The following is a 26,844-nucleotide window of genomic DNA, read 5'->3' as shown; positions in this document are numbered from 1 at the left end:
TATCTTATAAATCAAGTTTAAATCTCTCAAGCCTTATCTCTTTACTTGATTTATCTCTTTTTCAAACGTACTAACAGATCAGTTTAATAGTTTCATTCAAATATTTTCAAACAAACTTATCTTCCAATCTTATCTTGTGTTTGAAAATAAATCTGTTAGAACTTTGCTTATAAATACAACTCTTCATTTCAGATTTGAAGCTAACACTTTCACGAGAATCCTTCATCATCTGAAATCATTTTCTTGTTTCATACCCGAGATATTCATATCCAGAAAAACAAGAAACTTAGTTTGAGTTGTAATCAATTTGTTTATTCTTGTAACTGAATAGTGTATTCATATCAACTTTGTGCCGGGTTGTGGCAAGCTTGATTTCAAAGTATAGCAAGGTAGCTAGAAGGCTAAGGAATAGCAGTGGGCTAGGTAGCAAGGTAGCTTGGGAAAGGGTTTCTTTCAGGTGCTATATTTGTAATCAAGGAAAAGATTGTAAGTTCTTTTATTAAAGTTGATATAATACATTCTCTATGCTAGTTGGCATGGGGACTTGGATGTAGGCCATAGACTAGGTGTAGGGGCCGAACCAAGTGAAAACTTCTGGTGTTTTTACTTTTCAGTTTTCAGCATTCTGCATTTTATTTCTGTTATTTATTTTCTGCAGTGTAATTGAGACTGTCTCATACCCTGTCTCATTTGTAAAGGAACTGTCCCATTTGCATAAGAGACTGTCCCATTTGCCTTGACAGTTAGAATATTATTTTATCTATCGAGCCATCGAATTTCACAGAGATCTTCTTCAAAACTGGAAAAATTTACAGGATTTTCTCCTGATTTGATACAAAGATGCCTCAAGCTTATCATCTTCCACATATTCTTTGGAACAACCATATTTATCCTTGATGACATGATAAGTGTTTGGAGTTCTCTAAGGTCAGATATACATTCTGGAGGGTTCCCGGACCTAAAGCGAAGTTCTAAGTACCTCAAGTGTACTAGCTGCAATAATTCATCTGGAAACACGAACAATTCTATGGATGATACATCCAAAGATCTAATAAGTTTGGAGGTATCCCATATAATTGATACATCCTTAAAAAATGTATGGGAGACCTCCGAAGAATAGCAAGAACAGCTAGGTGGAATAGCAAGGACGGCACTAGTACTAAGCGAAAGCTGGGATTTAGTAGAACTTGTTGAAGAATGAGAACATGAAAAAGAGTGTTTATTGTACTTGTGCATATTTGATGAAAAGTTTATTTCCTCAGCTTTACTCAAGCAAATGTCACGCAAGAGGTCATGAATTCGACATGTTTTGATGGAACCATCTAACCCTTTCTTGCAAACTACAACCAAACTTCTACTGATAAGATCCATCAAGTAATCCTCTGCAACATCCTCTAAGATCTTATTTGTGCCATTCAGATGTATAAATCCCTCTGCAATCCATAAACAAATCAACTTATGCACTGGAATTTCATGATCTTCTGGAAATGCTCCGAAACTGAGAAAACAAGGTCTCAGGTGTTGAGGCAGGTGATCATAACTCAAAGCTAGTGTACTTATGCACTGATTTTCACTAGTTACAATGTATGAACTTACACTTTCCGCAACATGTAACCACCAATCTCTCTCCGGATTATTTTTTAGTAGTCCGGCAATTACAACAATTGCAAGAGGCAAACCATGACACTTTCTTATTATGCTCTTTCCAATTAAACTCAAATAGTCAAAAAATCTTGGGGTTATTAAAGCTTTCCTCCTTAACAAATCAAGACTTTCCTCTTCAGTCAGAAAACGCAAACAAAGCGGATTCCCACCAGGTTCAGCATGCAAAGCAACGTCTTTGAACCGGGTGGTTAGCAGAACTTTACTCCCATTGTTGTCATCTGGAAAGCAAATTTTAATATCATCCCAGGCCTTACTGCTCCATATATCATCAATTACAATAAGGTATCTCCGACCTATTAAAGCACGATATAAGAGTTGGGCCAACATATTATCATTCATAACACAAACTTCATCAGTAATCCCAACAACAGACCTTAACATGTCAAGTAATAAATCCCTCTTGTGATATACTTGAGAAATAGTGATCCATGACCGAACATAGAAGTATGACACTATATAAGAATCATTGTAAAGTCGAGTAGCTAATGTGGTCTTACCAAGTCCAGCCATCCCCACAATGGAAATAACTTCAAGCTTTCTCCTTGTGATAGATGCAAGCTGTTGGAGTAACTTACCAGCTTCGTCATGGAATCCAACAAAAACTTCCCCATCAACTTGTTCTTGATATCTATTCCTGTCAAAATGGAAGTACCTGGAAGCAAATTCCGGAGATGCCTTCCTAAAATCCTTCAGGGAGATATCGAAAATCTGGGCCACTTCAAATGCTAGTTGGTCTCCAACAAGGGAGAGATCAGGAGGATCGGGATCATTAAAATAGTCAACGCTGGCCTGTCTGAATTTTTTATGCTCAAGTATCTAATGTACCAATAATATTATTATTAGTCTATATTTTTAGGAGATGATCTTCTTTGCTTAATTAGCCAACCCCTTCAAATGGGATTGTTGTCCTTTATTTATACTAAGTCCCAAATGGGCTCAATCCTTACAATCTGGGCCTTCTTGGGCTTTACATAATGTATTGTGATTATTCTAACTATAATTCCTTTGGGCCGTCTTGTCCTGGTCCAACATTAGTCCCCCTCCTTGCTTTGCGCGATATCTTTAGATTTGCGTTTTCGTGCTCTCCACCCTTGCGCTTTGAATTCCGAGGTTTTTGTCTTGATACCTGAATAAAGTTAGTGACCGGACAGGATAATGAAATGAAGGGAAAAATTAGTGAAAAAACGAACGAACGAAGCAAAAGAAAAATAAGAAATAACTGTTAATTCGAGATAGGAGTCAAATGTGTGTGTCCGAAAAAAGAAAGGAATTGAACGTAATGCTTTTTTTTTTTTTTGAAGGTATATATCCGCTCATGTGTGTTTTTGAATTTATTTTTCCAGGTTTTTTTTTTGTTTTTGCAGGTTTCCAGGCTAACCTCTTCGACTTCCTCTCCAGGTATCTAAAAGGGGATTGCAGCGCGTTCTGGGCTCGCACTGTAAGTCGTCTACTCTCTCTCTCTATTCCTTTTCCTTTTTATCTGCGGGTCGGTCGTGTTTATAGTTTACCGATTTATAATGGCCGACTTTCCTTCGTCGTCGTCGTCGCATAGTGCCACCAACCGGGACCCCGGGAAGCGACCATTAGAGGAGGGTGACGAGGAGTCTGTTTTGAACTTGGATAATCTAGAGATCCCGGACCTAGGTCAGTGTGGATCCTTTGATTTCTTAGGAAGCGATGAGTTTTTGAGGGGGGTGCCTCCAGGTCCTATGCCCTCTCCGCCCTTAAGTCCTCGTACCCTGGAGCTTAGGAATAGAACGGTCGAGGAAAGTCTTCGACTAGGTAGGATCGAATTTGAGAGCAAACCTAGTTTAAACTATCTTAGTTATTACATCACCGTCGACCCCCCTGCGAGTAAGTTGGAGAAGTACATCGACCTGTCTAACGGCTACCGTTACCGAGTGCCGACAGCAGATGAGAGGGTTTGGATGATGCCCGAGTTCGGGATGCATGGGATTGCGATGATAATGTTTCAGTTTGGTCTTCGTTTGCCCATGCATCCGTTCTTCCTGACGATGTATGAGGCTATCGGTTGTGGTTTAGGGCAGCTGACACCAAATTCTGTTGCTCAGTTAAGTGGTTTCGTGGCGCTGTGCTGTGATAAGGGTCGATCACCGACTTTGAAATTGTTTTTCTCTATTTATGGTGTGCGGTACTATGGTGGCCAAGTATATTTCGACTCCCGACATCGACGGATGAAGATTGTTAGTGTTAGGTCATCGAATTCTGGTTATCACTCGCAATGGTTGTACGTTGGGGGTCCTGACTTGGAATTTGTAAAGCCTTGCGGGAAAGTTAGCCAGGGCACGATTGATTATTTGAATAACATGGAGAAGCACGATACTGCCTACCTCGATGAGTTTCATGGGTCGAGGACATGGTATACGCACTTAGATTTGAAGGACTCTAGATTTTTAGAGATGCACGATTGTAAGGGGGATGTATTAATTGTTATTGCCCTTATTTTGCTTACGTACTTAGTTTTTGTACTTGTCATTGTCGGCTCTTGCTTATTTTAATTTTCGTAAGTGCTTATATATAGGATGGCTGACTTATGGTTTTGTTTGTTTCTTTGTAGTGGAAGGCGCCTCACTTAAAAAGGTTTTAGACGGAGGGATTCGAGGAGGAATGGACAAGGCGATGATGTTGTTATTGCAGCGTGCTGCGAGGAAGCCTGCTGATGCGGCCAGGGCTGGACCGTCGGGGGTTCCTCATTCAGTTTCAATTGAATTGCTTGATGACCAGGGAAACAAGGTAATTGAAGACAATGAGAGGGTTGTTTCAGATCTTGTCCGCGTGGAGGGCAACCCTCGAAAGCGGTTTCGGAGGGAGGATGATGAAGTGGCTGTTGGAGGCCGGGGGGTCGGGTTCGAGGGTGTGAACAAAGATGTGGCCACTGCCGGGGAAAGGGTTTATGGGAAGACCGTCGACCCTCGGTCGAAGAAAGAGGTGATGAGGGTCGAGATTCAGCCCACGGAGCGATGGACGGGGGGATCAACTGTGCCCTTGAGGGCACTTAACCTCTTTAACTTACCTCAGGACTTGGTTGCTTATGATGGGAGGAAGCGTGAGGACCTTGTTGATCGATGTAAGAGCCGGGCTGGGAGGGTACGTTCATTCCCTTCTCTTTCTTTTTAATGTGCATGTTTCTTTGTTTTTATGTTCGGTCATGGTCGTTTATAGTCATAGTTGTCGACCCTGTTTTCATGTCTCCCCCCCTTTTTTTTGTTTTGCAGTTTCTTTCCGATTTTATGCATATACTGGAGGATTACAAGGCTGATGTTGATGGTGAGGCTTGTTCCAAGCTCGAAGCTGAAGTTGCTGCCTTGAAGGGGGAAAAGAAGAAGATTGCGGTGGGTTTTGCGGAACTCGAGCACAGGGTGGCTGATTTGACTAAGGCAAATTCCGCACTGTCGAAAAAGGTTGCTGAGATGGAGGCTACAGAGCAGGTGTCGAGTGGGAGGATACAGGAGCTCGAGGGTCGACTGCTCGAGGTGGAAAGGGAGCTTGAAGAGGAAAAAGGCAAGCGCCAAGGCTTGCTTCGACAGGTCGAAGGAATGGATGGCTCCTACAAGTTGATTGTGAAAGAAAATGCGGATTTGAAGACAGAGGTAGAGAAAGCCGTTGAAGATATCGCTGGTGCTCTGGGCGACGGTTATGGACGATGCCTTCGGCGGATGGAAGAGGCTGGTTTTGCCGTCGAGGGTCATGCCTTTGATGACTATCTTCGTGACCTGGCATCGAAGGGTGGTAACGCGTGAAGGCAGGGTATGCCCTGTGATTTTTGTAATCAAATTTGAACATTTTTTAAGTGTTTAAGAGCTTTATTGATACCAACATCATGGAAGTCCCAGAACTTGAGAAGTGTAGTAATCACTGTGGTCCTGGATTTGTAAGAAGTATAAGGTATGCGATCCATTGTTTAAACTTATTTCTACGATGTAATCAGTTACGTATTGGCTGGTTTTGCTATCTATTTGTCTCGAGTTTGAAACATTAAGTCATTTGTTAGCTTCGTAGTCGAGTGTTTACATTATGAGAGAGATTTAATTGCCCAGACCATCGTCGTGAAGTGGTTGTATAAACACTTGTTTAGAAATGAATGATTATTTTTAGTTAAGTAAGGAGCGAAGGAAGTGAAAGTCTGTGCTTTTTCCAAGTTAAAGAAATTTGTTCATCATAACCTCGTAGCGACCCCTATTATATCGAGGGTTTGTTTTTGAAATGGCATTTTACTGCCTCAAGATAACAAGTTACAACTGAGATTAAATTACTGATAGAACTTTTTGAGGTGAATTCCATTCCAAGCATTTTTGATGGGTTTCCCGTCGAGGTGCGCAAGCTCATAGGTCCCCGAGCTTACAAGTCTCGAGATCCGATAAGGGCCTTCCCAAGCTGGTTTGAATTTTCCTGAGACAGTGGGTTGTGACGCTGCGGAATCTCTTAAGACAAGGTCGTTAACCTTGAAGTCTTTGGGTTTGACTTTTTTGTTGAAGTACCTTGCAGTTTTTTCTTGTTGGGCAACCATCCGCATTCGGGCTTCTTCCCTTGTTTCTTCTAACAGATCATTGTGAAGGCGGAGTCCGATGAGAGATAGAGCGGGATCGAATACGTCGATCCGTGGTGAGCTGAGACTTATCTCGACAGGTATGACAGCGTCGACTCCATATGCAAGTCGGAAGGGAGTTTCGCCCGTCGCACTTCGGGGAGTCGTCCTATACGACCACAATACATTCGGTAGTTCGTCGACCCAACATCGGGGTACTTCTTCAATTCTTTTCTTCAGGCCTTGTAGGATGGTTCTATTTGTTACCTCTGCTAGTCCATTTGCTTGGGGGTATGCTACAGATGCTTTGATGTGCTGGACTTTTAATTCGAGCAGAGCCTCCTCAAATTGCTTTCCTACAAACTGAGTGCCGTTATCAGAAACTAAGATTCTGGGGATCCCAAAGCGAAAGACGATGTATTCCATAAAGAATTCTATCATCTCTTTTTCTCGTATTTTAGCAAGTGGCTTTGCTTCGACCCATTTGGTTGCGTAATCCACCGCGACTACGATGTATTGGCACTGATTCTTGGATTTTGGAAAGGGACCCACAATGTCTATTCCCCATTGGAAAAAGGGGCATGGGCTGAGAATAGAGTTCAGCTCAGTTGTGGGTCGACGGTTTACATTTCCGTGCAGCTGACATGCTTGACATTTTTTGACGTAATCTTCACAATCTTTCCGGATTGTAGGCCAGAACAGGCCTTGTCGGATAACTTTGAGGGCTAATGTTTTTCCTCCTAGGTGTTCTCCACAGATTCCCGTATGTATTTCCACGATCGCTTGGAGAGCCTCTTCTGGAGACAAGCAACGGAGCAGAGGCTCAGAGAGGGCACGTCGGTATAACTCCGAACCCACAACACAGTATTTCCTGGCTTTGAACATGAGAGTGCGGGCTTCGGACTTATGCTCAGGCAACTTGTTGTTAATAATGTACTCAAGGAAGGGTTGGCGCCAATCGAACCTAGCCTGGATTTGATTGACTGATATTTTGTCGATAGAGGGGGTTTCCAAAATGTCGACGTAAGTTGGGTTGAGATTAGTGGGGAGACAGGAAGAGGCTAGTTTAGCTAGAGAGTCTGCCCACTGGTTTTCCTCCCTGTCGACGTTTGACATTTTCCATGAAGGGAATTTGCTAAGAAGCTCTTGTGTTCTTGTTAAATATCGGGCCATCCTTTCATTATGCGTCTTAAATTCGCCACTTATTTGTTTGCAAACCAACTGAGAATCCCCAAATATGTCAATGACCTCTACTTCGAGATCGGATGCGAGTTTTAGACCGGCAATGAGTGCCTCGTACTCGGCCACGTTGTTTGTGGCGGAGAACCCGAACTTGAGAGCCTGCTGAATTTTGAATCCTCCTGGGCTGATTAATATGACCCCTGCTCCTCCAGAGCCGGACGTCGAGGAACCATCAACGAACAGAAGCCACGGACGAGACTGGTCCTCTTCAGGTTTGTGCGTCTTGGATTGGAACTGGCATTCGGCGACGAAATCTGAGAGAACTTGGGCCTTGATCGCCGTTCGAGGTTTATACTCGATGTAGAACTGGCTTAACTCGATTGTCCAAGCTGCGAGCCTGCCTGTTATGTCGGGCTTGTGCAGGATTCTTTTCAGAGGGAGATTGGTCAGGACATGGATTTCCCTCGCTTGAAAATAATGGCGTAGCTTACGACTCGCGACAACGAGAGCGTATACGAGTTTCTCGACTTGAGGGTACCTTGTTTCCGCGTCTCGTAGTGAGTGGCTGATGTAATATACAGGAATATCTTTTCCCTCATCGACACGGACCAATACTGCCGCGACCATTTCGTCGGAAGCTGAGAGATATACCCGTAGCGGCTCACCTGTTAAGGGTCGTGTTAAAACTGGAGGATTTGTCAAAAACATCTTTAGCTCCGTGAAATTCTTTTCACAGTCTTCGTTCCATTCAAACTGCGATGATCTGGAAGCTTTTTTCATTACAGAGAAAAACGGGAGGCATCTCTTTGAAGATTGAGGAATGAACCTTCGAAGTGCGGCTATACACCCTGTGAGTTTTTGTAAGTCTTTAATGGATCTTGGTTTGCTCATTTCTAGGATGGCTTTTGTCTGAGCTGGATCGGCCTCGATGCCTTTCTGGGTAACAAGGAATCCCAAAAATTTACCTGCAGTAAGGCCGAATGAACACTTTGCCGGGTTCAGTCGCATGTTATTTGCCCTTGCATTGGTGAACGTTTCTCGAAGGTCTGTCACGTGGTCGGAGGTAGCTTTTGACTTTGTGATCATGTCATCGACGTATATTAGCATGTTTCTTCCTATCTGCGAAGAGAATATTTTATCCATTGTCTGCTGAAAAGTAGCACCCGCGTTGATTAATCCGAAGGACATTACTTTGTATCCAAAGACCCCTCTATGAGTGATGAAAGCCGTTTGTTGCCAGTCATGGGAATCCATCTTAATTTGATTATACCCCGAAAAGGCGTCCATAAAGGACAGGAGTTCGTTTCCCGCTGTGGCGTCGATGAGTTGGTCGATATTGGGCAAAGGGTAAAAATCTTTAGGGCACGCCCTATTCACATCTGAATAATCAATGCACATTCTCCACTTCCCATTGCTTTTCTTAACCAGAACTACGTTTGATATCCACGTGGGGAATTGCACGGGCTCGATGAAACCGGCGTCGAGGAGTCTGTCGACCTCTTGGTCGATGGCTGCTCTTTTCTCGGCCGAGAATATACGTTGTTTCTGGCGCACAGGCCTGGTGTCTTTACTGATATGCAGCGAATGTCGAGCAGTGGTCTCTGGGATGCCAGGCATGTTTCTCGGGACCCAAGCGAAAATGTCGGAGAATTCCCGAATGAGGTTTGTGATATCTCTTTTGAGATCTGATGAGAGGTTTTTGCCAATTCTTGTTGTTTTATCTGGGTTTCCTTCAAATACTTCTATATCTTCCGTTTCTTCGAGAGGGGAGCATGAATTGCTTGTGGATGAGTCAACCAATTCTCTTGGGTCGATATCTAGTACTTGATTGACTTCTAGCTCTTCCTCTGTCTTTTTTCTTGGAGAAACGGTGGTTAGATAGCATTGTCTTGCTGTTACTTGATCACCAATCATTTCTCCCACGCCGAAATCTGTGGGAAACTTCATTTTCAAGTGGGAGATAGATGTTATAGCTCGGAGCGCGGTGATCGTTGTTCGTCCCAAAATGGCGTTGAAGCTTGAGGAAGCGCTAATCACATGGAATTTGACCATTTTCCAAATCTGACAGGGAGGGGAACCGAAAAGCACTGGCATATCGATGGTTCCTACAACGTGAACCTCATTGCCTGTGAACCCGTATAGCGGGGTTCGGGAGTTTTCGAGTCTTCGATCTCCTATGTCCATTCGGGAAAAAGCATGGTGATATAACACGTCGACGGAGCTACCATTATCGACCAACATTTTCTTAACCGTATTGTTTCCCACACGTGTTGTGATGACGAGAGCATCTTGATGACCTTCGATGAGACCGGGACGATAATCGTCATCCGAGAAAGAGATGACCGGGGAGGGATTCACTCGAGGGCGTTTAGCTGTCGAGGGATTGACATTAAATACTTCTCGAGCATAAATCTTGCGAGAGTTGTGGGAGAGACCCCCGGCGGCTACGCCGCCAAAAATAACGTCGATTACACGGTCGTTTTCGCCTCGATCGACGTCTGGGTTCATCATCGTGTTGCACATAGTGGACTAGTTGCCCTCGACGAATTTTTCCTTCGATGAGATTGCTTAGTTGAAAACATTGCTCTGTTGTATGGCCGGTGTCTTCATGATATTCACAATATCTGGAGCTTGGGGGTCTTCCTGGTTTCATGGGTCTTGGAGGGCGATAGTCCGGTTCCGTTTTTAACACCGCCAAAATTGTCATTTTCTCAGTATTGAGTTTCGTGAACTCTTTTTCAGATCGATTGTGGGGTTGCCAATCCCTTTCTCTTCTATCCCTCGGGGGGAGGTCCGATGTGCGAGGCGGGGGCGACCTACGTCGCTCTCGGCGCCTTTCCCTCGCAGGGGATCGTGGACTGTAGCTTCGGCGTCGTTCGTACTTTGACGACCTCCGTGGAGATTGTATACAGCTTACCACTTCTTGAAGCATCATGCGGTGTTCTATAATCTGGAACGCAGCCTGTAGTGTTTACGGCCTTTTTTCAAAGATCTCTTCTAAAAGGAGGCCATGCCTAGACTTATCGATGCCCGCTGTCAGGAAATTGACAGCCATCTGTTCTATTAAGTCTGGAATTTCTGCTATCTCTTCCCTGAACCGGGTTAGAAAATTCCTGAGACTTTCGCCGGAGCGTTGATGCATTGTCATCAAGGATGCAGTAACTTTGATTCCTTTGTAGTTGCTGGAAAATCGGGCTTGTCCACGAGTCGATTGACCGAGGTGGCAAGTTACTGTACCATCGGAGAGCCGTGCCTTGAAGGCAAGTGGAGAAGAACTGACACCTAGCGATCTCCGAGTGGCCGAAGAAAGCCATGCGGCCGTCAAATGTATTTAGAAATGCTAACGGGTCCGAGGATCCGTCGAAATGATCGAGAGCAGGCGTTTTCAACGTCCTGTCGATGCGCGCCTTCTCAAGCACTAACGATAGGGGGCTCTCAGAAACGGTTTCAAACCCTGCCTGATTTCTCATCAAGGTACGCATCTGGGCGATTTCTTCCTGCATTTTAGCGAATTCCTCGTGAGATAGATTCTGTGGATTCTGTCTGATGTGAGACATCGGCAGATGACACTGTCCTCTGTCGACGTTCGCGAGGTTGCGAATATGTTGACTCCGCCGAGGGCTCATATTCGTACTCCGCATCATCCTCATCATAAAATTCATCATCTTGTCCTTCATTTTGAATTGTAGTTTGTTGGAGCTCTCGACGGAGACGGTGAATCTCACGTTTTCGCTCAAGTTTAGCCTGCAATCTCTGAGCTTCGCGCTCTAGAAACTCGAGTTCTTCATCTGAATCAAGGGAATCTTTCGGATTTCCTTGGTTTTGGGCTTTTAGCCTTTCTTTCTTTTCCAAATGTAGCCGAACGTCGCTCGAGAGAACTTTTTTTCCTTTAGATGTTTGAACTCTAAAACGCTGGTCTGACACAGCTTTTCTTTTTCTGTCCCTTTGGAGAGAGTCCTTCAATCCTAGAAATTGATCTTCTGGAGGAGCCTCAGGTGGAGGGAACAAACACTTCGGCTTCAATGCCGGTTGTTTTGGAAGCTCGCGATCGTCGTGGGTCGAGGGGTCGGCGGCAACTTCTGCCGTCAACTTCTTTACCTGAGTTGGTCCGGCGGTTCCCGGATCAAGCTCTTCTACAATCATCTTCTGGTTGGATCTTCTTAAAGCAAAGCTCCTTCTAGCGCCAAATGATGTACCAATAATATTATTATTAGTCTATATTTTTAGGAGATGATCTTCTTTGCTTAATTAGCCAACCCCTTCAAATGGGATTGTTGTCCTTTATTTATACTAAGTCCCAAATGGGCTCAATCCTTACAATCTGGGCCTTCTTGGGCTTTACATAATGTATTGTGATTATTCTAACTATAATTCCTTTGGGCCGTCTTGTCCTGGTCCAACAGTATCCTACTAACAAGAATATGTAAACACAAAGATCCAGGATGATCTGTAATTTTAAGGATTTGGTATGAATTAGACAAGGAGCTGAGCTGTTGAGAATAAAAAGAAATTTGAGATCTTTCTATTGGAAGCCAGTCAGAATGTGTATGAAGCCTGTTCACTTCAGCTAACAAACCATCAAACAAAGTATCCATTTTTAATTCCAAACCTTGAGGTATAGCAGTTGCAGTTGCAGTTGCAGCTTAGCTTATTCCTAGATGTCTTATTCCATACTTTTCTCACTGTGTCTTATTCCATACTTTTCTCACTGTCTATGCAATGCAAGTCACACATTCCTCTAGCCGTCAGACAAGACCTGTTTTCAGATAATGGTCATAATTTGTCGTTTAAATTTTTATAGGTTGCGGGTTCGATACTCCACTCCCCCTCTTCTTCCATTTTTTTTTATCGTAACTAACCCGCAGCCACTACCTTTCGGGTGTGCACTGGGTAAACACTACGAGCTCACGCAATAGCCTGCAAACCATGTGAACGAAGGTAAACCGCATTAAGCGACAGGCTCTGGCTCAGGAGGTATAATAATTAATTCTCCTCCCGTGAAATTCGAACCCGTGGGATTCGAACCCGTGACCAAGAGTATAGTTATCCTCTCTTTAACTAAGTGAGTCAACCTTGCGGGCCCATTTTCGTTCTCTCGTGGGCTTTGTCAGTTTCTTTGCATTTAAGCTCATACAAGACTATATCAGTTAAGCCAAAAAGGCGAAAACACATTCAATTAATTTTAAGCTTCTTATAAGTTAAGCCAAAGAGCTTGGCTTAACTTCTTACATGTAAAACATATAAAGATTGTTCAAAAGATATTGAACATTAGCATAAAAAGGATATTACAACTTGCAATACCAAAACATATGAAGAAGAAGACTTATGTTCATCCAAATGTCTTGCCTGTTGGTAACTGTAACAACTTGCAAGTACAAAAATTTCTAAATCATAATCTGTTCCAAGGCCTAGACTTTATACCAATCCTAGACATTATACCAATCCAACTGATTTTTTTTGCAGTTCCATCATCTGAATTCTGTCCCTATTGCTAATCGTCCAACGGACAAGTAGTTGAGATGGTAAACATCCTAGCTCAAATCAACTGAATGAAATTGACAAGCAGCATTCCTCCTTGCTAGCCCTTTCGAAAGGGGGCTTGGTTTCCTGCAAAACTGTGAATTGTCGACTGAACCTCTTTGCTTCGCCTTTATTGATTCTGTTAAATTCATGTAACTGGCTCGTTTAGCACTGTTACCCTCTGCTAAATTGTGGCTAGTTCCCGGAGTATCAGAAGTTGTTGTGGATGAAATTGATGACAAGCTGTCACTGCTGAGAAACTCCGAACTTGGAGGTCTACTAGAGATTCTAGTTGATATGTTATTCCGTCTGACATTCACTGAATCATGTTCTGAGTAATTTGACCAGGATGTAACACTATAATTTTCTTTGTTCTTCGTATAGACTGTTGTCAAATCGGGTGAGTCCATCTGTGATTCTTCCATCGATCTACCTTCCCATGGTTTATTCGCCATCCAGCCATCTAACCAGCTCGTACCAGAGTTTTTATCAGACTTACTACTGGCAAGCACCTTGTTTTTTCTCGAGTTTAAACCAGGACTCATTCTAAGTTGCTGATCCAAAGAAGCTAGATTTCATCAGAATGAAAAACAAAACAAAACATAAAACAAACCATAAGAGTTCATTCATTACCTGTTGAGAATAGGCATATGCAATTGCTCTCTCCCTCTTAATTGCTCCTGCTTGTTTCATATGTTGCTTTGTCTTCACTTCCTCAATTGTACCATGACTATCACACCATCCACCCTGTTGAATTGCAAAACAAATTTAATTTCCGATAAGCAAGTATGATTTCATTAGGCCAACGCGTGTCCTGGACAGAACAAGGCACATACCTCCGAGGGTTTGATGGGATCAGGTTGATTAAGCCCGCCCTTCTGCTCCTCTAAGGATGCAGAACGAGCTTTTACTCTAGCTTGCACTCGAACAAGAGCCTCCATGCACCGCAGTGTCACAGCAGCTTGCTTCCTGACTTGTCGTCCGCGAACTATAGCCTGAAGCCTCACCACTGCTTTCAGAGCTCTGAAAGCCCGCCTTGCCTTAAACATATCAAGATAAACAGAATTCAGCACATAAAAATGATCATCAGTACTTATAACCAGATATATTACACAAAATCAACAAAGGGCAGAGAAACACATTACCAAAATGATGTAAAATCAATACTAATACTAAAATTACACATAAATTACTAAGTCTATATGATCCCTTTAAGCCCTTCAACTAAATCATCAAGGTCTTGGTAGATTCCGGTAAATTAAAAAAAAATTATTCCACGACTTTATTATCCTCAGAACTATAATTCAGATACTGAACTCCTCCGCAGTACATCAAAGTTTCGGAGATTTTTTAACTCAATTAACAATTGCACAACAAATTTAGATACTATTAGTAAATTAGTAATGTAACAATTCAACTAGTGTTGCAAATATATATCAAAATTTCGGAGATTTATTAACACAATTAACAATTGCACAACAAATTTAGATACTAGTAAATTAGTAAATCCAACAATTCGACTAATAATTAACAGTTGCATTACTAATTTACTACGTACATAAAGTTTGGGAGATTTATTAACTAAAATAACAATTGCACAACAAATTTAGATACTAGTAAACTAGTAATGCGACTAGTATTGCAAATGTACATAAAAGTTTCGGAGATTTAATAATTCAATTAACAATAGCACAACAAATTTAGACACTAGTAAATTAGTAATGCAACAACTCGACTAATATTGCAAAGCAGCGAGATAATGGAAAATCGAAAGAAATGATTACCAAAAAAGCCCGAAAACGGTCTTTAGACACTAGTAAATTAGTAATGCAACAACTCGACTAATATTGTAAAGCAGTGAGATAATGAAAAATCGAAAGAAATGAATACCAAAAAAGCCCGAAAAACGGTCTGAATACGAATAGCAGCCCACTGTCTCCTCACCACCATAAAATCTCTAGCAGGAGCTCGAACAACAGTGGCCATAGCAGCAGCCATATACGGAGATTCACTCGCTGCAGCTTCCGACAAACGTCCTCCTACAAATTTACTCGTCGCCGTCCCTCCACCCGACGAAGAACTCCTCCATAGCGTCCATTTCTTGCCCTTTCCACCACCCATTCTCTCCTACATTGTCCAAAAACAATCCAATAAAAAATAAAAAAACATTTAAAAAACCTCGAAAAAATCGAAAAAAACACACAGTAACAGGTCACAAGAAACTTACAGGATCATTCGGTCTGTGGGACTTCTTGGTACCAATGAGAGTAGCAATCCATTTTCCTGAAGCACCCATTTGGATTGAACAAATTTGAGTGTTGTTAGGATTGTTGTTTCAGGGGAATTGTGCTAGTAATATAGAGCGTTGTGAATCTTTTTGTTAAGTTTAAATTTGAATGCAGAGAGAGTTGTAACGGATATATTTAAAAGTGTGACTTTTCATGTTACGTATTTATAACTAAATTTATTACTCCAGTGTCCACTCATGCATAATCTTTTTTGTCACGTTTTGAAATATAATTACGACATTAAAATTGGGTATAAAATATATTCGAAATGGTATAATTGATGTGTCACTTTAAGTTATTTTAATCGGTGAGATTGATATGAATGCACGAGAGGCAGTGGCGGATCCAACTTCAAATATAAGGGGGTAGTTGGAAAAATAGTTTAATGCGCAAGAGCCGAGCATTTGAAATGTTCGGTTCGAAATAAACTCGAGCCCGGCTTGAAAAAAATTCAAAAATGCGATTTTATATATTGGATTATTGCAAATATTTTCGACTAAAAATTCTCTATTAATCGTTGTATTTGCAATCGTCAGAATCACCGACAATTTTACCAACATATAAACTCAAGGATATCAATATCTTTGTATTTTTCAACCATCTTTTGAACGAGATCAAGAATACCCTTCAAATTTTGAAAATCGGTTTTGATTCTCGTGTCAACTGTATAATTAGAAAGCGGACATTCAAGTGATTAGAATACGAATTTGATCAAATTCTGAATGATTGAATTTTACAATTTGAACTAATTTTAGCTTATCAAAAGTTGATAAAGAATTACGTGAATTAAGTCATGATAGGCATGAAATCAATTGTACATAATAACTATATCAAAATCAAAATTAATGGTGTTAAAGTGGTTTAACTAAAAATTCTAGTAGATCAATATTTATTCTTATCTAAACCACTTTAACACCATTATTTTTGATTTTGATAGAGTTATTATGTACAATTGATTCCATGCCTATCATGCCTTAATTCTAGTAGTTCAATATTTATTCTTATCCTTTTTTGTCATCTTTTGTAACTTCTTTTTTCATTTATTTATAAATTTTTTGCCCCAATAGAAAAAATTTAAGTAGGGGTAATCATTTTTGCAAAAATTAAGGGGCCATTTTTAGTTTTTATATAATTTAAATATAAATATTTAATTAAATTAAAAATTTAAGGGGGTCGGATGAACCCTTACCCGAGGATCCGCCTTCAATGAGGGGTCTATTTTATTAGTTGTATAAGGACCAATTAGAATATGTCACGTAGTATTTTGGAACTGTTTTGAAAACTAATTTTAGGCACTTAGAGCATTTTTAATGGTATTGGTAAAAATGGTTGACTAAAATAATATAAATAATATATTTTTATTATTTCTAGTTATTATAAAAAATACATTATTTTGATATGATAAGTAGATGATCTGTAATTTAATTATAGATATGTATATGTTCGACAAATATAACAAATATATAAAAAAATTAACTAAAATTTTATTAATGAATGGTCACCGGAGAATATAGTAGCACTAGTTTAAACTTCAAGCCAAGCGGGGAGTGTACGGCACGGGAAAATACGCCCACTACCTAAATCCAGGATTTCAAATTATAAGTTCTTTCTCATTTCGAATGCAGAGCCCCGAAAATAAAGTACTGTGAAGAGGACTGTCTTTCACTCTTCTTTTTTTCACCTGTACTTTTTGGTCAAAATTTTTTTGACGTCTATCTAATGTTCGATTAGCGAAATCGCATGATATAAGTATAATTTAAAAGGGTGCCCTTCCCCAACCAAACCCAACCATAATTGGTTGGGGTCTATTTCGTAGCCAACCAATCTTTCCGCAATAAATCATTACGGAAGTCATTGCGGAAGGACTCATGACTTCCGCAATGAATCAATGCGGAAGTCCAGAGGCTGCCGCAACGTTTCATTGCGGAAGCCTTTTTCTGTTGGCTCCCACCACATGGAGCCAATCGTGGTTGTGGAACTTTACCCAATTGAAAATACGGGTATTGTTATATGCGTAAGTTTTAAAACAAATGAATACTCCTATCATTTAAAAACGTCAAAAGATTGCGGCAGCCTTTTTCTGTTGGCTCCCACCACATGAAGCCAATCGTGGCTGTGTAACTTTACCTAATTTAAAATACGGGTATTGGTATATGCGTAAGTTTTAAAATAAATGAATACTCCTATCATTTAAAAACGTCAAAAGAATAATAACATCAAGAATATGCTCTTCAAAAATTGTTACAACAAACGTAAAAAATTGATAATTTGCGGACACTCCACAGTCGACGAATGAAGAAAAAATAAATTAGAATAGCTAACTAATGCGTATCTTTTCCTGTATAATGTTTGAGCATGAAAAAATTCGAAAAACATCTAACTTTCGAAAAAATGATGCTAACTAAATTTACTCAGCCAGGCTAAATGAAGCCTTTATTCTGTAAACCAGAACACTGTACTTGTGAAACTAATGTGATGTAGTACCAGAACATTTGCAGTTAATTTGCAGCAATTCTCGGACTTGGGAGTCCGATGTTAGCAACCCTCGGGGAGAGGCGTATCCTGGGACTTGGTCTTGGTGAAGGAACAGGGCCATAGCTTGCTCGAGGTCCGGCCTTGAGTAGTACTTTTGGAGATAATCTGACTTGTTCGAGTGCTTGATTTTGTAACTCTGCAGGGTATTCTCGTACACAACCTATCCGAGGACCTGCCCCTGTCGTCCATCTAGACGACACTGGTGGTCTCTGATTCTCGTGATCTTGTGTCTTGGTGCTCGATGAGTCCTCATTGACGGATTTGACATTTTGTGAAGATGAAACTCTAGTAATCTCTGATTTAGGTTGGCCTTTATTAATTAAGGTTGGATCTTCATCATCTATCGCGTATCTCTGGATCAAAATAAGAATAACGATGAAGAAGCTGCGTGTAATCAGAATTATCAGTGAAATTTCGTGTAGTTTTAGGTTATTACCTTGACATTGCTCAAGTCTACACGGTGTTCCTCGAGGAAGCTAACAAACTCCATAAAACTCTCTTCTGTTGGACAGTAGTGCCCGCTATATGGCCATATCGCCTGTGAAGTGATTAATATCACAAAATTCAGAAAATTAACGTAGAAATGCAGGTTTATAGAAAACTGAATAGCTCTGTTGGTTGCCATAGAAATGCATTATGAAGATATGTTAGCATGAAATTTAAATAAAGCACGTGTGACAGACCTCTAGAACTCCATTCTGAGCTACTAATCGTCCAGCTGCAGTGGTGGCGCCGCCAGATAAAAAGCTCGAATGCTGAAAGTGTCCTTTCTTCTTTTCCCCAACATACAAAATACTCGATGTACTGAGAACAAATATCCATTTGGAGCCCTCCTGTGTATTCAAAGGCTTTCGACTTTGCTTGTACATAAGCTTTCCTTGCTCTATAATCACCTCGAATTCCATTCTATCTCTCTGCAAATGCAAATTGATCCAATTCAATGAATTATGTAATTGTATAATTAGGAGTTCTCTTGAATTATGAATAGCATCGACTGACAAACATACTGGTCCGAGATATCTGACACATTGTCGTTGAAGATCAGCCCTCAGGCACTTCTCTAAATTTACTTCTTTACCATCTCCAACATCCAACCTGCAATATTTATCGGATCAGATTAAAGAGTTTCTTATTTTAGAAAGACTACTACCACACTCGAAACATTTTCAGATACTCTGGTGACAAATTATTTACCAGTAAAAGAATGGTTGTCGGCTCTGACTAGTAAACCAGACATCATAGTAAAATTTCAAATTGTGTCCATAGCGATGCCGCGGATCAATCTGTCAAAAGTTAATTAGTAGTAATAATTAGCATAACACAAATTCATCATTCTTCTCTTCCTAGTTGAATAAGTACATGTTAGATGCATTGATAGTCAAGTCTTTTGAATAGATAATGTAAATGAAATCACAATTTAAGCCTGGAATTTCAGCAAGAGCATTATGGTCATAAGATTGACTAGCAATCAAACTGGTAATGTCAATGCAAACAAGTCCATGAGTAAATTGCAAAGCGGTGGCTGAACTTTACCCGATTTTACATTTTAGTGACTGAAATTTCAAATTTGCAATATAGTCCGTTAGCCACCTTTTTGAAATATAACGTAATGTCTGGCCACTACATTGCAAATTTGAAATTCAGACCACCAAAATGCAAAACCGGATAAAGTTGGGGCACACTTCCGTAGTTTACACCAAGTCCATAAAACATATTGACCAGAATTTTATACAACTACAGAATATGAATGTGTACTCACAGCTTCAAGCCAGTGTCTAAGAGCTAGCTTTTGAGCCTTCTCATTCTTGGACAATCCTTTCCCCACCTGAAAATCAATCAGAAACAGGGTTTACTCATTGATTCTTGTATCTTTGTTCTCGTGTTGGTCAAATCCAATCTTTGACATTCTCCGAAATCAAAATTATTGCGAGATTAGTGTGACCTAGTGTGGATATGTAGATTATACTATTTATTTTGTCAGAACTCATGGTCAAATAACACACACATTCAGACTTAATATTAAGGGCCGTGTCTGCTCAGGAGGATTATAATTCTACATGGAATGGTCTTTCATATTGGTCAAGACTATACGGATTATTTTAATTTGCAGTCATTCATTTTTTACACTTAAATCCTTGAAATTTCACGTTGAAATATCACGTTGAAATACAAAGAGTAATGCTACATCCACAGAATTGGTCACACGAACGTTCAGAAAATGACGTGTCTGTATGAGGTGGAGGTGTATTAATAACTTTGTCGGCCACTTATTCACGTCTTATTCATTAAAATAACTTAAAGATTAGAATGTACTAGTATGAAAATTAAGCAAATGCTTTCATAAACCAGATTACTAATCATTTCTGACAAATATAGACTAAATGTAGTGAAAATGTACCTTAGCCACCATGGTCCTTGCTCGTGCCCATCGCGAAACAGCACTCTCTGGTTTCACATTGCTAAGGAACGATGTCGATCTTTGCTTGAACGCTGCAAGATCTAAGGCCTTCCACCTACACATTCAAATTTAAAATCTGAAATCAACAACTAAATTTGCATAAAAAGGTCCAAAAAAGCAATTTAGAATTGAATTTACGAGAACAAACCAGAGCTCCTCGACTACAACAGCACAATCTGCAAGGTTTCTTCGAGTTCTGTAACCCTTATAAAACTTCTGCACCTTGACTGCAGCTGCATCAAGCTCACTAACAGCCAACGGAGAGAAAAAACTAGCCGGTTCAGGAAGAGATTTAACGGAACTTAACGAACATTCCTCGATTGCAGGAAAATTCACAAAAGACTGGGCTGTTTCTACTATGAGCTTCTTCGGTTCCCATCTCTTGAAGCTCGGAGATTTTCCTAAACTAGACCTACTTGCTGTGTAAATTACTCCCATCTACACAAACCATGATCAGACGCAATCGATTGTTACGATCATTTTACCAGAAATTCGACAGCAAAATTGTAAAAAAAAACTACAATTAATTAACACAGTACTGTTGATCATTTCATGCACAAACTTGAAATACATTACAGGTAGGGGCGGATTCACGAATTTTTGTTTAGGGGGACACTGGAAAAATTTTGAGAATACCTTTTGTATTTTTAAATTGTGAAGGGGCAATTTCATATAAATTCAAAAAAATTAATGATGAAAAAACATAAAATTTGAATTTAAGGAGGACACATGTCCCCAGTATCTCTTATTAGATACTCCCCGATTACAGGCACAAAACGAACATAAGACACAGAGGTTAACGAAAAACGATACGAGAACGAGACAGAGGAAGATCATTACTACAATTCTACTTACCAGAAAAATGCCAAAGAATAAGAACTGGTTACAGGTAGATTGCGGTTCCTTCCTCGCTTTCTCTGTCGGAAAAAAAATCAAAGAATCGAAAATAATTTAAATATTTAAAAATCTCCGTAATGTGACATATATATAAGGCGAGGGAGGGTCCGCGCTGAGTATGACTGGTGAATGTTGGTTCTTTCAAATACGTAGTAAAAGAAGAAGAATAAAAAGACTCCGGTCTTTGAAAGAAATAGATTATTTAGGTAATTTTATATATCCCGTAAAATGGGTGCAGTTTTTGGCTTTGAATGGAAAATGTGATCAAACTACTAGTGTGTTTCTAGTTTCTACCTCGCACCACGAGGCCTTTCGAGTTGAAGGGTTCAAATACGGTTTGTTTTTCTAGCACTTTTACTATAGTACTCCCTCCGTCACGTGTTTCATATTTTGACTTTTTATAGTATTCATGTTAAGCGATTGCCTATTAATTTACGTTTAATTTATAAGATCAAATATAGTCATGAGTGATTTTGTTGGATCCGTAATTATGACTATTTTAATATAATAAAGTTTTTATATTTAATATTAATACAAAATTAAAGATATTAACAATTAAAAGTGTGCATTAACAAACGTGTTCAACACAAAAAGATAACGTTTTTAGGGAGGGAGGAAGTAGTTTATAACTTTTAAAGCAGCGATACATATTTAGAAAATGATCTCAAATTTCTCTAAGTGATATATGAACTTTTTACTAAAATTTATATAAATTTACGAGAGTTTCACTGTATTTTCGAGAGTTGATATAATATAATGACAACTTATCATTCTAAACAATTTTGAGAACGCTTTATGATATTATAGTATTTCTCTACTTATTAATACCTTCACTCAGGTTTAAAATAACTTATTCTTTTATGTATTCAAATATTTTTTTAACAAAATAAAAAATATCGAAAAAACAACTATATTTAAGTGTAGGGGGAATGTACTTTTTAGAGCAGCATTTTATGAATTAAGTTGGGTTGATAATATTTACAAGGTTCTTGACAATGCTCGAGTCGACTCGACTCGAATTATATAAAAACAAGTTCAAATTTGTCTGGTTTGATATGAAGCAAAGTATTAACAAGATTTTCCGAATAATGAAAAACAGTTGCCTTATCTCGAATCATTTACAAAAATGTGTCTAATTTGACTCAAAGCTGCAAAGCTCGATTGTTTTCTTATAGCTCGATTATACAAGCACTACTTTACGTATTAAATGAAGTATTAATTTTACAATAATAAATGTGAGATTTGATCGTGTTGTAGACGGAAAAGGTCAAAAAGACGAACAGCATGGTGTTTTTACAAAAATGAGACCATTGACTTCCCGCCAATCCGAAAGTACACGTTAACATCACTACAACTCGATATTGGTTCCTTTTGGATTTAATTGTACGGACGCATTGTCAATAATTTTTACTGTACGCGGCTTTTAGTCGCTTTGTCTATAAACCTAAAAGCACACTGCAATCATTTTTTCTTACAAAAATTTCAGCACGATTAAATAAACGACTCTGCATGTTAATACAATAAACACAAATAACTGTATTAGGGATAAGTTGAATAAGACCCAACGAACGAAGGTCCATTAAACTTCATAGTTATTGGGCCGAAAGCCCACGTACCTCCTAAGGCCGAACCCCAATACTTCACTTTATCGTTGGAGATCAACAGAAAATCAAAACGTCCTCCCATTTCTCGGCTCCACGATCGTCAGCACTACATACATAACGTACGATCATTTATTACCGGTTTGGGTATAAATACCCTATAGAAAGTAAGAAATATACAATTCTACACACATTCTCTTAGCACTCTATACTTTCCTGTATTCTTAAACCCACTTTAAATCTAGAAATTATTGATTCTCACATTGGATATGAATCGGGGGATAATCCCTCACATTCTCTTTATTTTCAAGTCATAATCGAAGAACGTTCTTGTTAGCCCGAAGACTGTTCCATATCGAGCAAATTTTATTTTTGGAAGACTGCATCCGTCCCCCAGGAAAAAAGTAAGTAAAAAGTACTCTTTTTTTCCCATTGAATTCTATACGTTACTTTTCGACACGCTTTTCAATACTCATTTAAAACATAACTCCACAATATTTTTTTAATATTTTTTTTGAATAAAAGTTTCATGTTTAAACTTTTATTAAAAAAAAATTTGAAAAAAATACTATCAAAATATATTTTATAGAAGTCTCGAAATACGTGCAAATAGTAAACACGTAGAATCCAACGGGACGGAGGAGTAAGCAATCAGAGAAAAGAAAAGATTAATGGGGGTTATATTAATGTAGTGTGTTGGTAAAAAGGAGGCAGGAGTACTGGACGGGAACAACGAGAAGAGGTCAACAAATTGTAAGCACAATCTCACTAGATGTTTCGTCTCCAAAATAATTATGCATTCCATCGTCCTCAAGTTTCTTAGGCAGACCGGACCAACTTGGCTTTGAAGCATTCTTCCCCGGTTTATCAGGTTGAATCAATAATTTTACTTGTAATTAAGGGCCGACAAAAAAATTTCAATATTAAATTTGACATCAAAAATTTATGAATACGCAGAATTATAGAGATAAAACTAGTCGGCAAAAAAATCCGATATTAAATTTGATTATAAAAATTTATGAGTACGCAGAGTTACGCGGAGTTACGCAACTCTGTTTGCTCTTAATTTTTTGGCTTTAAGATTAATTGTCAAATATTAAATAATTATTACATATATTTCCATTGGATATAAAAAAAATTAAAATTTAGCAATTGACCAAAATAGCTCAAATATATGACGTAAGCGGTATGACTAAACGTACTTTCTACTTCTGATCTATCTCGTTTATTTATGAGTATTCTTGTTAAATACGACCTAAAGATTTTGTATAGATTTTCCACTCCCTCGTCGTAATATTTACTCAATTTGACGTGTTATATTTGCCTCAGTCGTCTAAGTATAAATTAAGTAGGAGAGTTTTTAATCGCATTGTTTCAGGATTACAAAATTGCAAATTACAATGTTAACCTTTTGTAATGGTTGAGTGTGTATAGATTTTGACAAGTACTGCAACATGACCTGATATCTAATTCGGTATAGGTTACCTGGCGAGAAGGAAGAGGAAAAAAAACAAAATTACAATGCTACTATTAGTCTACTACTAGATTCTACATATATCTGCTAAATGTAGTTACAAACGAGAGAGAGAGAGGGAGGGAGGGAGAGAGAGAGAGAGAGAGAGAGAGAGAGAGAGAGAGAGAGAGAGAGAGAGAGAGAGAGAGAGAGGTACTGTACAGGATGAAGCTAAGAGGGGGAAGAGACAAGAGAGCACTTGACACCTGAAGGAAATGGGGTGCTGCAGTGTATATACTTGAAGGAAGCTTAATATAGAAATGTCCCATGAAATCAACCAAATAGTACTTAAGCATTCCACTCTCATGCATGCATACTTACAGTACATAGGTGGCAGGGAAAAATGAATGGCCCAGATGAAGTGAAGATGATCCTCTGATCCCAGTTGCTTCTGGCAAAAGCAAATATGTACTTGGTTGGCAAAGCAATAAACTTTGTTCTTTTAAAAAAAATTAAAAAAAAAACAAGAAAAAAACTGAGTTTACTGTAGTTGTGGACTGATGATTAATCAATGATCAGCTAGATATCTCTGACATTGAGTGTTATAATTAGATTATTATGGGGTTTTTCTAGCTCTATTCCATTATATATGATGCAGCAGTGATGAGTCAGAAGTCAGTGATCTTACTTCTTCTAGTTTCCTTGTACACATTTTTCTATATCCCAATTAAAAATGTGCTGTTATGGGCTCAAGAAACCCCAACTCATACCCACACACACATCTATGAATAATAATAGTAATAATTAAACATAGTACAAAATAGAGAGATTTGGTAACTGATCTGACAGGGAGATTGGAGAAAATAGGAGAGAAAGGCCAGCCGCAGCAACTCCCTCACAGACTATTGACTGACTGACTGACTTGTCAAAACTGAAAATTTGTACTAGTAGTAAATTTACATAATATGCAAGTTTTAGGGAAAAGTACTTGACAATCGATTGCTGCAATCATAATTTATTACATTTTCTCAAATATATTTAACATCGAAACTTTTTGTGAACCGCGTTTAGTATACCAGTCCTATGATTCTTCCTCGTCCCGAAAAATTATATCGGATAGTTGGTTGACAATAATCGATCTTCAGGGATCTATGGAATTTGCTAGTAGGAGTATTGCTTATCTGTGAAGCAATCTGGATATCTGTACTCTCTAAATATATACTACAACCTATATACTGCATGCATTATATCTTTAGCTAGCTAGCTATGTATTGTATTGTTATCCTTAGCTTGTCACTGGGGAAATGAATCACAAGTAAGTAGACTTCACATACTTAGCTGCATATTCTGTCCTCACTCCAAATATTATAGTAATAATTTTTACAGTATAAATATAGCATGAATCATTTCTTGTACAGTTTGTAGAGATTCAAGAAAGGCTCAAGAGAGAAATGGAAGGAGTTAGAACCAGATTTTACTGGTACTGCTACTTGGTAGTAATAGTAACTCTGTTAGTGAATTTGAATAGTGCATCTAGCAGGCCTTCTCTTCTGCCTCAACAAAATGCTGCAGGTCAGTACAACTTTTCCGAGATTATTCATTTATCGAGATTTTACCGTAAAGGTACTGAGGTACTCTTTGATTAGTAATGGTTTTTTTGTTTTTGTGCTTGATCAGGTAGTTTAACCAGAGAACGGAAGGCGGAGGCTGAGACGACGACGACGACGACAACGACAAGCAAAGCAGAAGAGGTAGGGGCGCAGGAAGTGATAGGATCAAGACCACCAAGATGCGAGCACAGATGCAATGGGTGCAGCCCTTGTGAAGCAACTCAAGTGCCTACTAATCATCATGTTGGTATTCAGTTCACTAATTACGAGCCTGAAGGTTGGAAATGCAAATGTGGCCCGTCTTTCTTCACCCCTTAAACCAAGCTCGATCAAGCGTTGTATGACTATGAGTTCTCTGTTTCGATGATTTTATGAGCCGAGTCTCGTGTGTTAGATAATGAAAAACTGTTTATTGTGCAAATTAAGAATATTTTATCACAGTGATATCATATGAACGATAAACAAAAGAGTAATGCTGCTTAACCCAAAAATTGTATCAAAATAATTATAAAGTGACGTGTCATGACACGTGTTCAAATATAATTTGTGGGTACATATGAATGCACGCAAGTTTCATATTATTATTACGAAAGTTATCATTTATAAAGCATTTGGTAAAAAAAATTGTAACAATATTTGGGGTTTCTAGCATTTTCCTAAACAAAATTGGGAAGAAGATTTTAACGATAAATATATACTAATAATTTTCTCTCCAAATTTTAAAATATTATTTCTTTCCTTCCTCAAAATTGTCTTTGGGGACAAGTTGACGATATTTAAATTTTTAACTTTTTTTTTTCCAAAAAAAAGTTTCAGGAACAGAATATAAGAAAAAGGAAGGATTGTTCTGGTATAAAAGGTCTAAGAAATCGATTTATTTAGGCCATATTTCAGTGTGAAATGGGTGCAACGTCTGGGTTCAAACACGGTTTATTTTTCTAGCACTTTGATTTTATAATTACACCTTTTATCGAAGATATGAAAATTGTGTTAAATAATTATTTATACTTTTTAAAAGAGTTTATAATAACTGTCTTCGCTATTTTACGTATTAATTGTTTAGGTCCAAATCATGGTCATAGGAGGACG

At 39.0% G+C, this 26,844-nt stretch overlaps 5 protein-coding genes across 5 annotated transcripts; 2 read left to right on the top strand and 3 right to left on the bottom strand.

The window, feature by feature from the left end:
* Positions 1–756: 756 nt before the first annotated feature.
* On the bottom strand, positions 757–2,476 carry LOC141701929 (putative late blight resistance protein homolog R1B-12). Its single transcript, XM_074505559.1, has one exon. The coding sequence runs from the start codon at positions 2,173–2,175 to the stop codon at positions 757–759; it is 1,419 nt and encodes a 472-aa protein (XP_074361660.1). The 5' UTR covers positions 2,176–2,476.
* A 224-nt stretch (positions 2,477–2,700) lies between these two features.
* On the top strand, positions 2,701–5,461 carry LOC141701927 (uncharacterized). Its single transcript, XM_074505558.1, has 3 exons — positions 2,701–3,103; positions 4,244–4,773; positions 4,902–5,461. The coding sequence occupies exons 2-3, from the start codon at positions 4,294–4,296 to the stop codon at positions 5,424–5,426; spliced, it is 1,005 nt and encodes a 334-aa protein (XP_074361659.1). The 5' UTR covers positions 2,701–3,103; positions 4,244–4,293; the 3' UTR covers positions 5,427–5,461.
* A 7,113-nt stretch (positions 5,462–12,574) lies between these two features.
* LOC141701934 (protein IQ-DOMAIN 8-like) lies at positions 12,575–15,316 on the bottom strand. The gene is made up of 5 exons (XM_074505569.1): positions 15,141–15,316; positions 14,804–15,040; positions 13,750–13,953; positions 13,547–13,660; positions 12,575–13,467 (listed from the first exon to the last, which is right to left on the bottom strand). Exons 1-5 carry the CDS (start codon positions 15,207–15,209, stop codon positions 12,925–12,927), a joined length of 1,167 nt encoding a protein of 388 aa, XP_074361670.1. The 5' UTR covers positions 15,210–15,316; the 3' UTR covers positions 12,575–12,924.
* Positions 15,317–17,484: 2,168 nt separating this feature from the next.
* LOC141701936 (IQ domain-containing protein IQM1-like) lies at positions 17,485–21,121 on the bottom strand. The gene is made up of 9 exons (XM_074505572.1): positions 21,050–21,121; positions 20,343–20,632; positions 20,135–20,249; positions 19,496–19,561; positions 18,931–19,019; positions 18,744–18,831; positions 18,420–18,650; positions 18,173–18,274; positions 17,485–18,089 (listed from the first exon to the last, which is right to left on the bottom strand). Exons 2-9 carry the CDS (start codon positions 20,630–20,632, stop codon positions 17,700–17,702), a joined length of 1,371 nt encoding a protein of 456 aa, XP_074361673.1. The 5' UTR covers positions 21,050–21,121; the 3' UTR covers positions 17,485–17,699.
* Positions 21,122–25,515: 4,394 nt separating this feature from the next.
* LOC141701926 (uncharacterized) lies at positions 25,516–26,238 on the top strand. The gene is made up of 2 exons (XM_074505557.1): positions 25,516–25,717; positions 25,823–26,238. Exons 1-2 carry the CDS (start codon positions 25,597–25,599, stop codon positions 26,071–26,073), a joined length of 372 nt encoding a protein of 123 aa, XP_074361658.1. The 5' UTR covers positions 25,516–25,596; the 3' UTR covers positions 26,074–26,238.
* Positions 26,239–26,844: the final 606 nt, after the last annotated feature.

This window comes from Apium graveolens, unplaced genomic scaffold, assembly GCF_009905375.1.
Source record: "Apium graveolens cultivar Ventura unplaced genomic scaffold, ASM990537v1 ctg4471, whole genome shotgun sequence".
Lineage (NCBI taxonomy): Eukaryota > Viridiplantae > Streptophyta > Magnoliopsida > Apiales > Apiaceae > Apium > Apium graveolens.
Note: the sequence above shows the minus strand (reverse complement) of the source record. Positions and strands in the feature narration are given on the sequence as shown.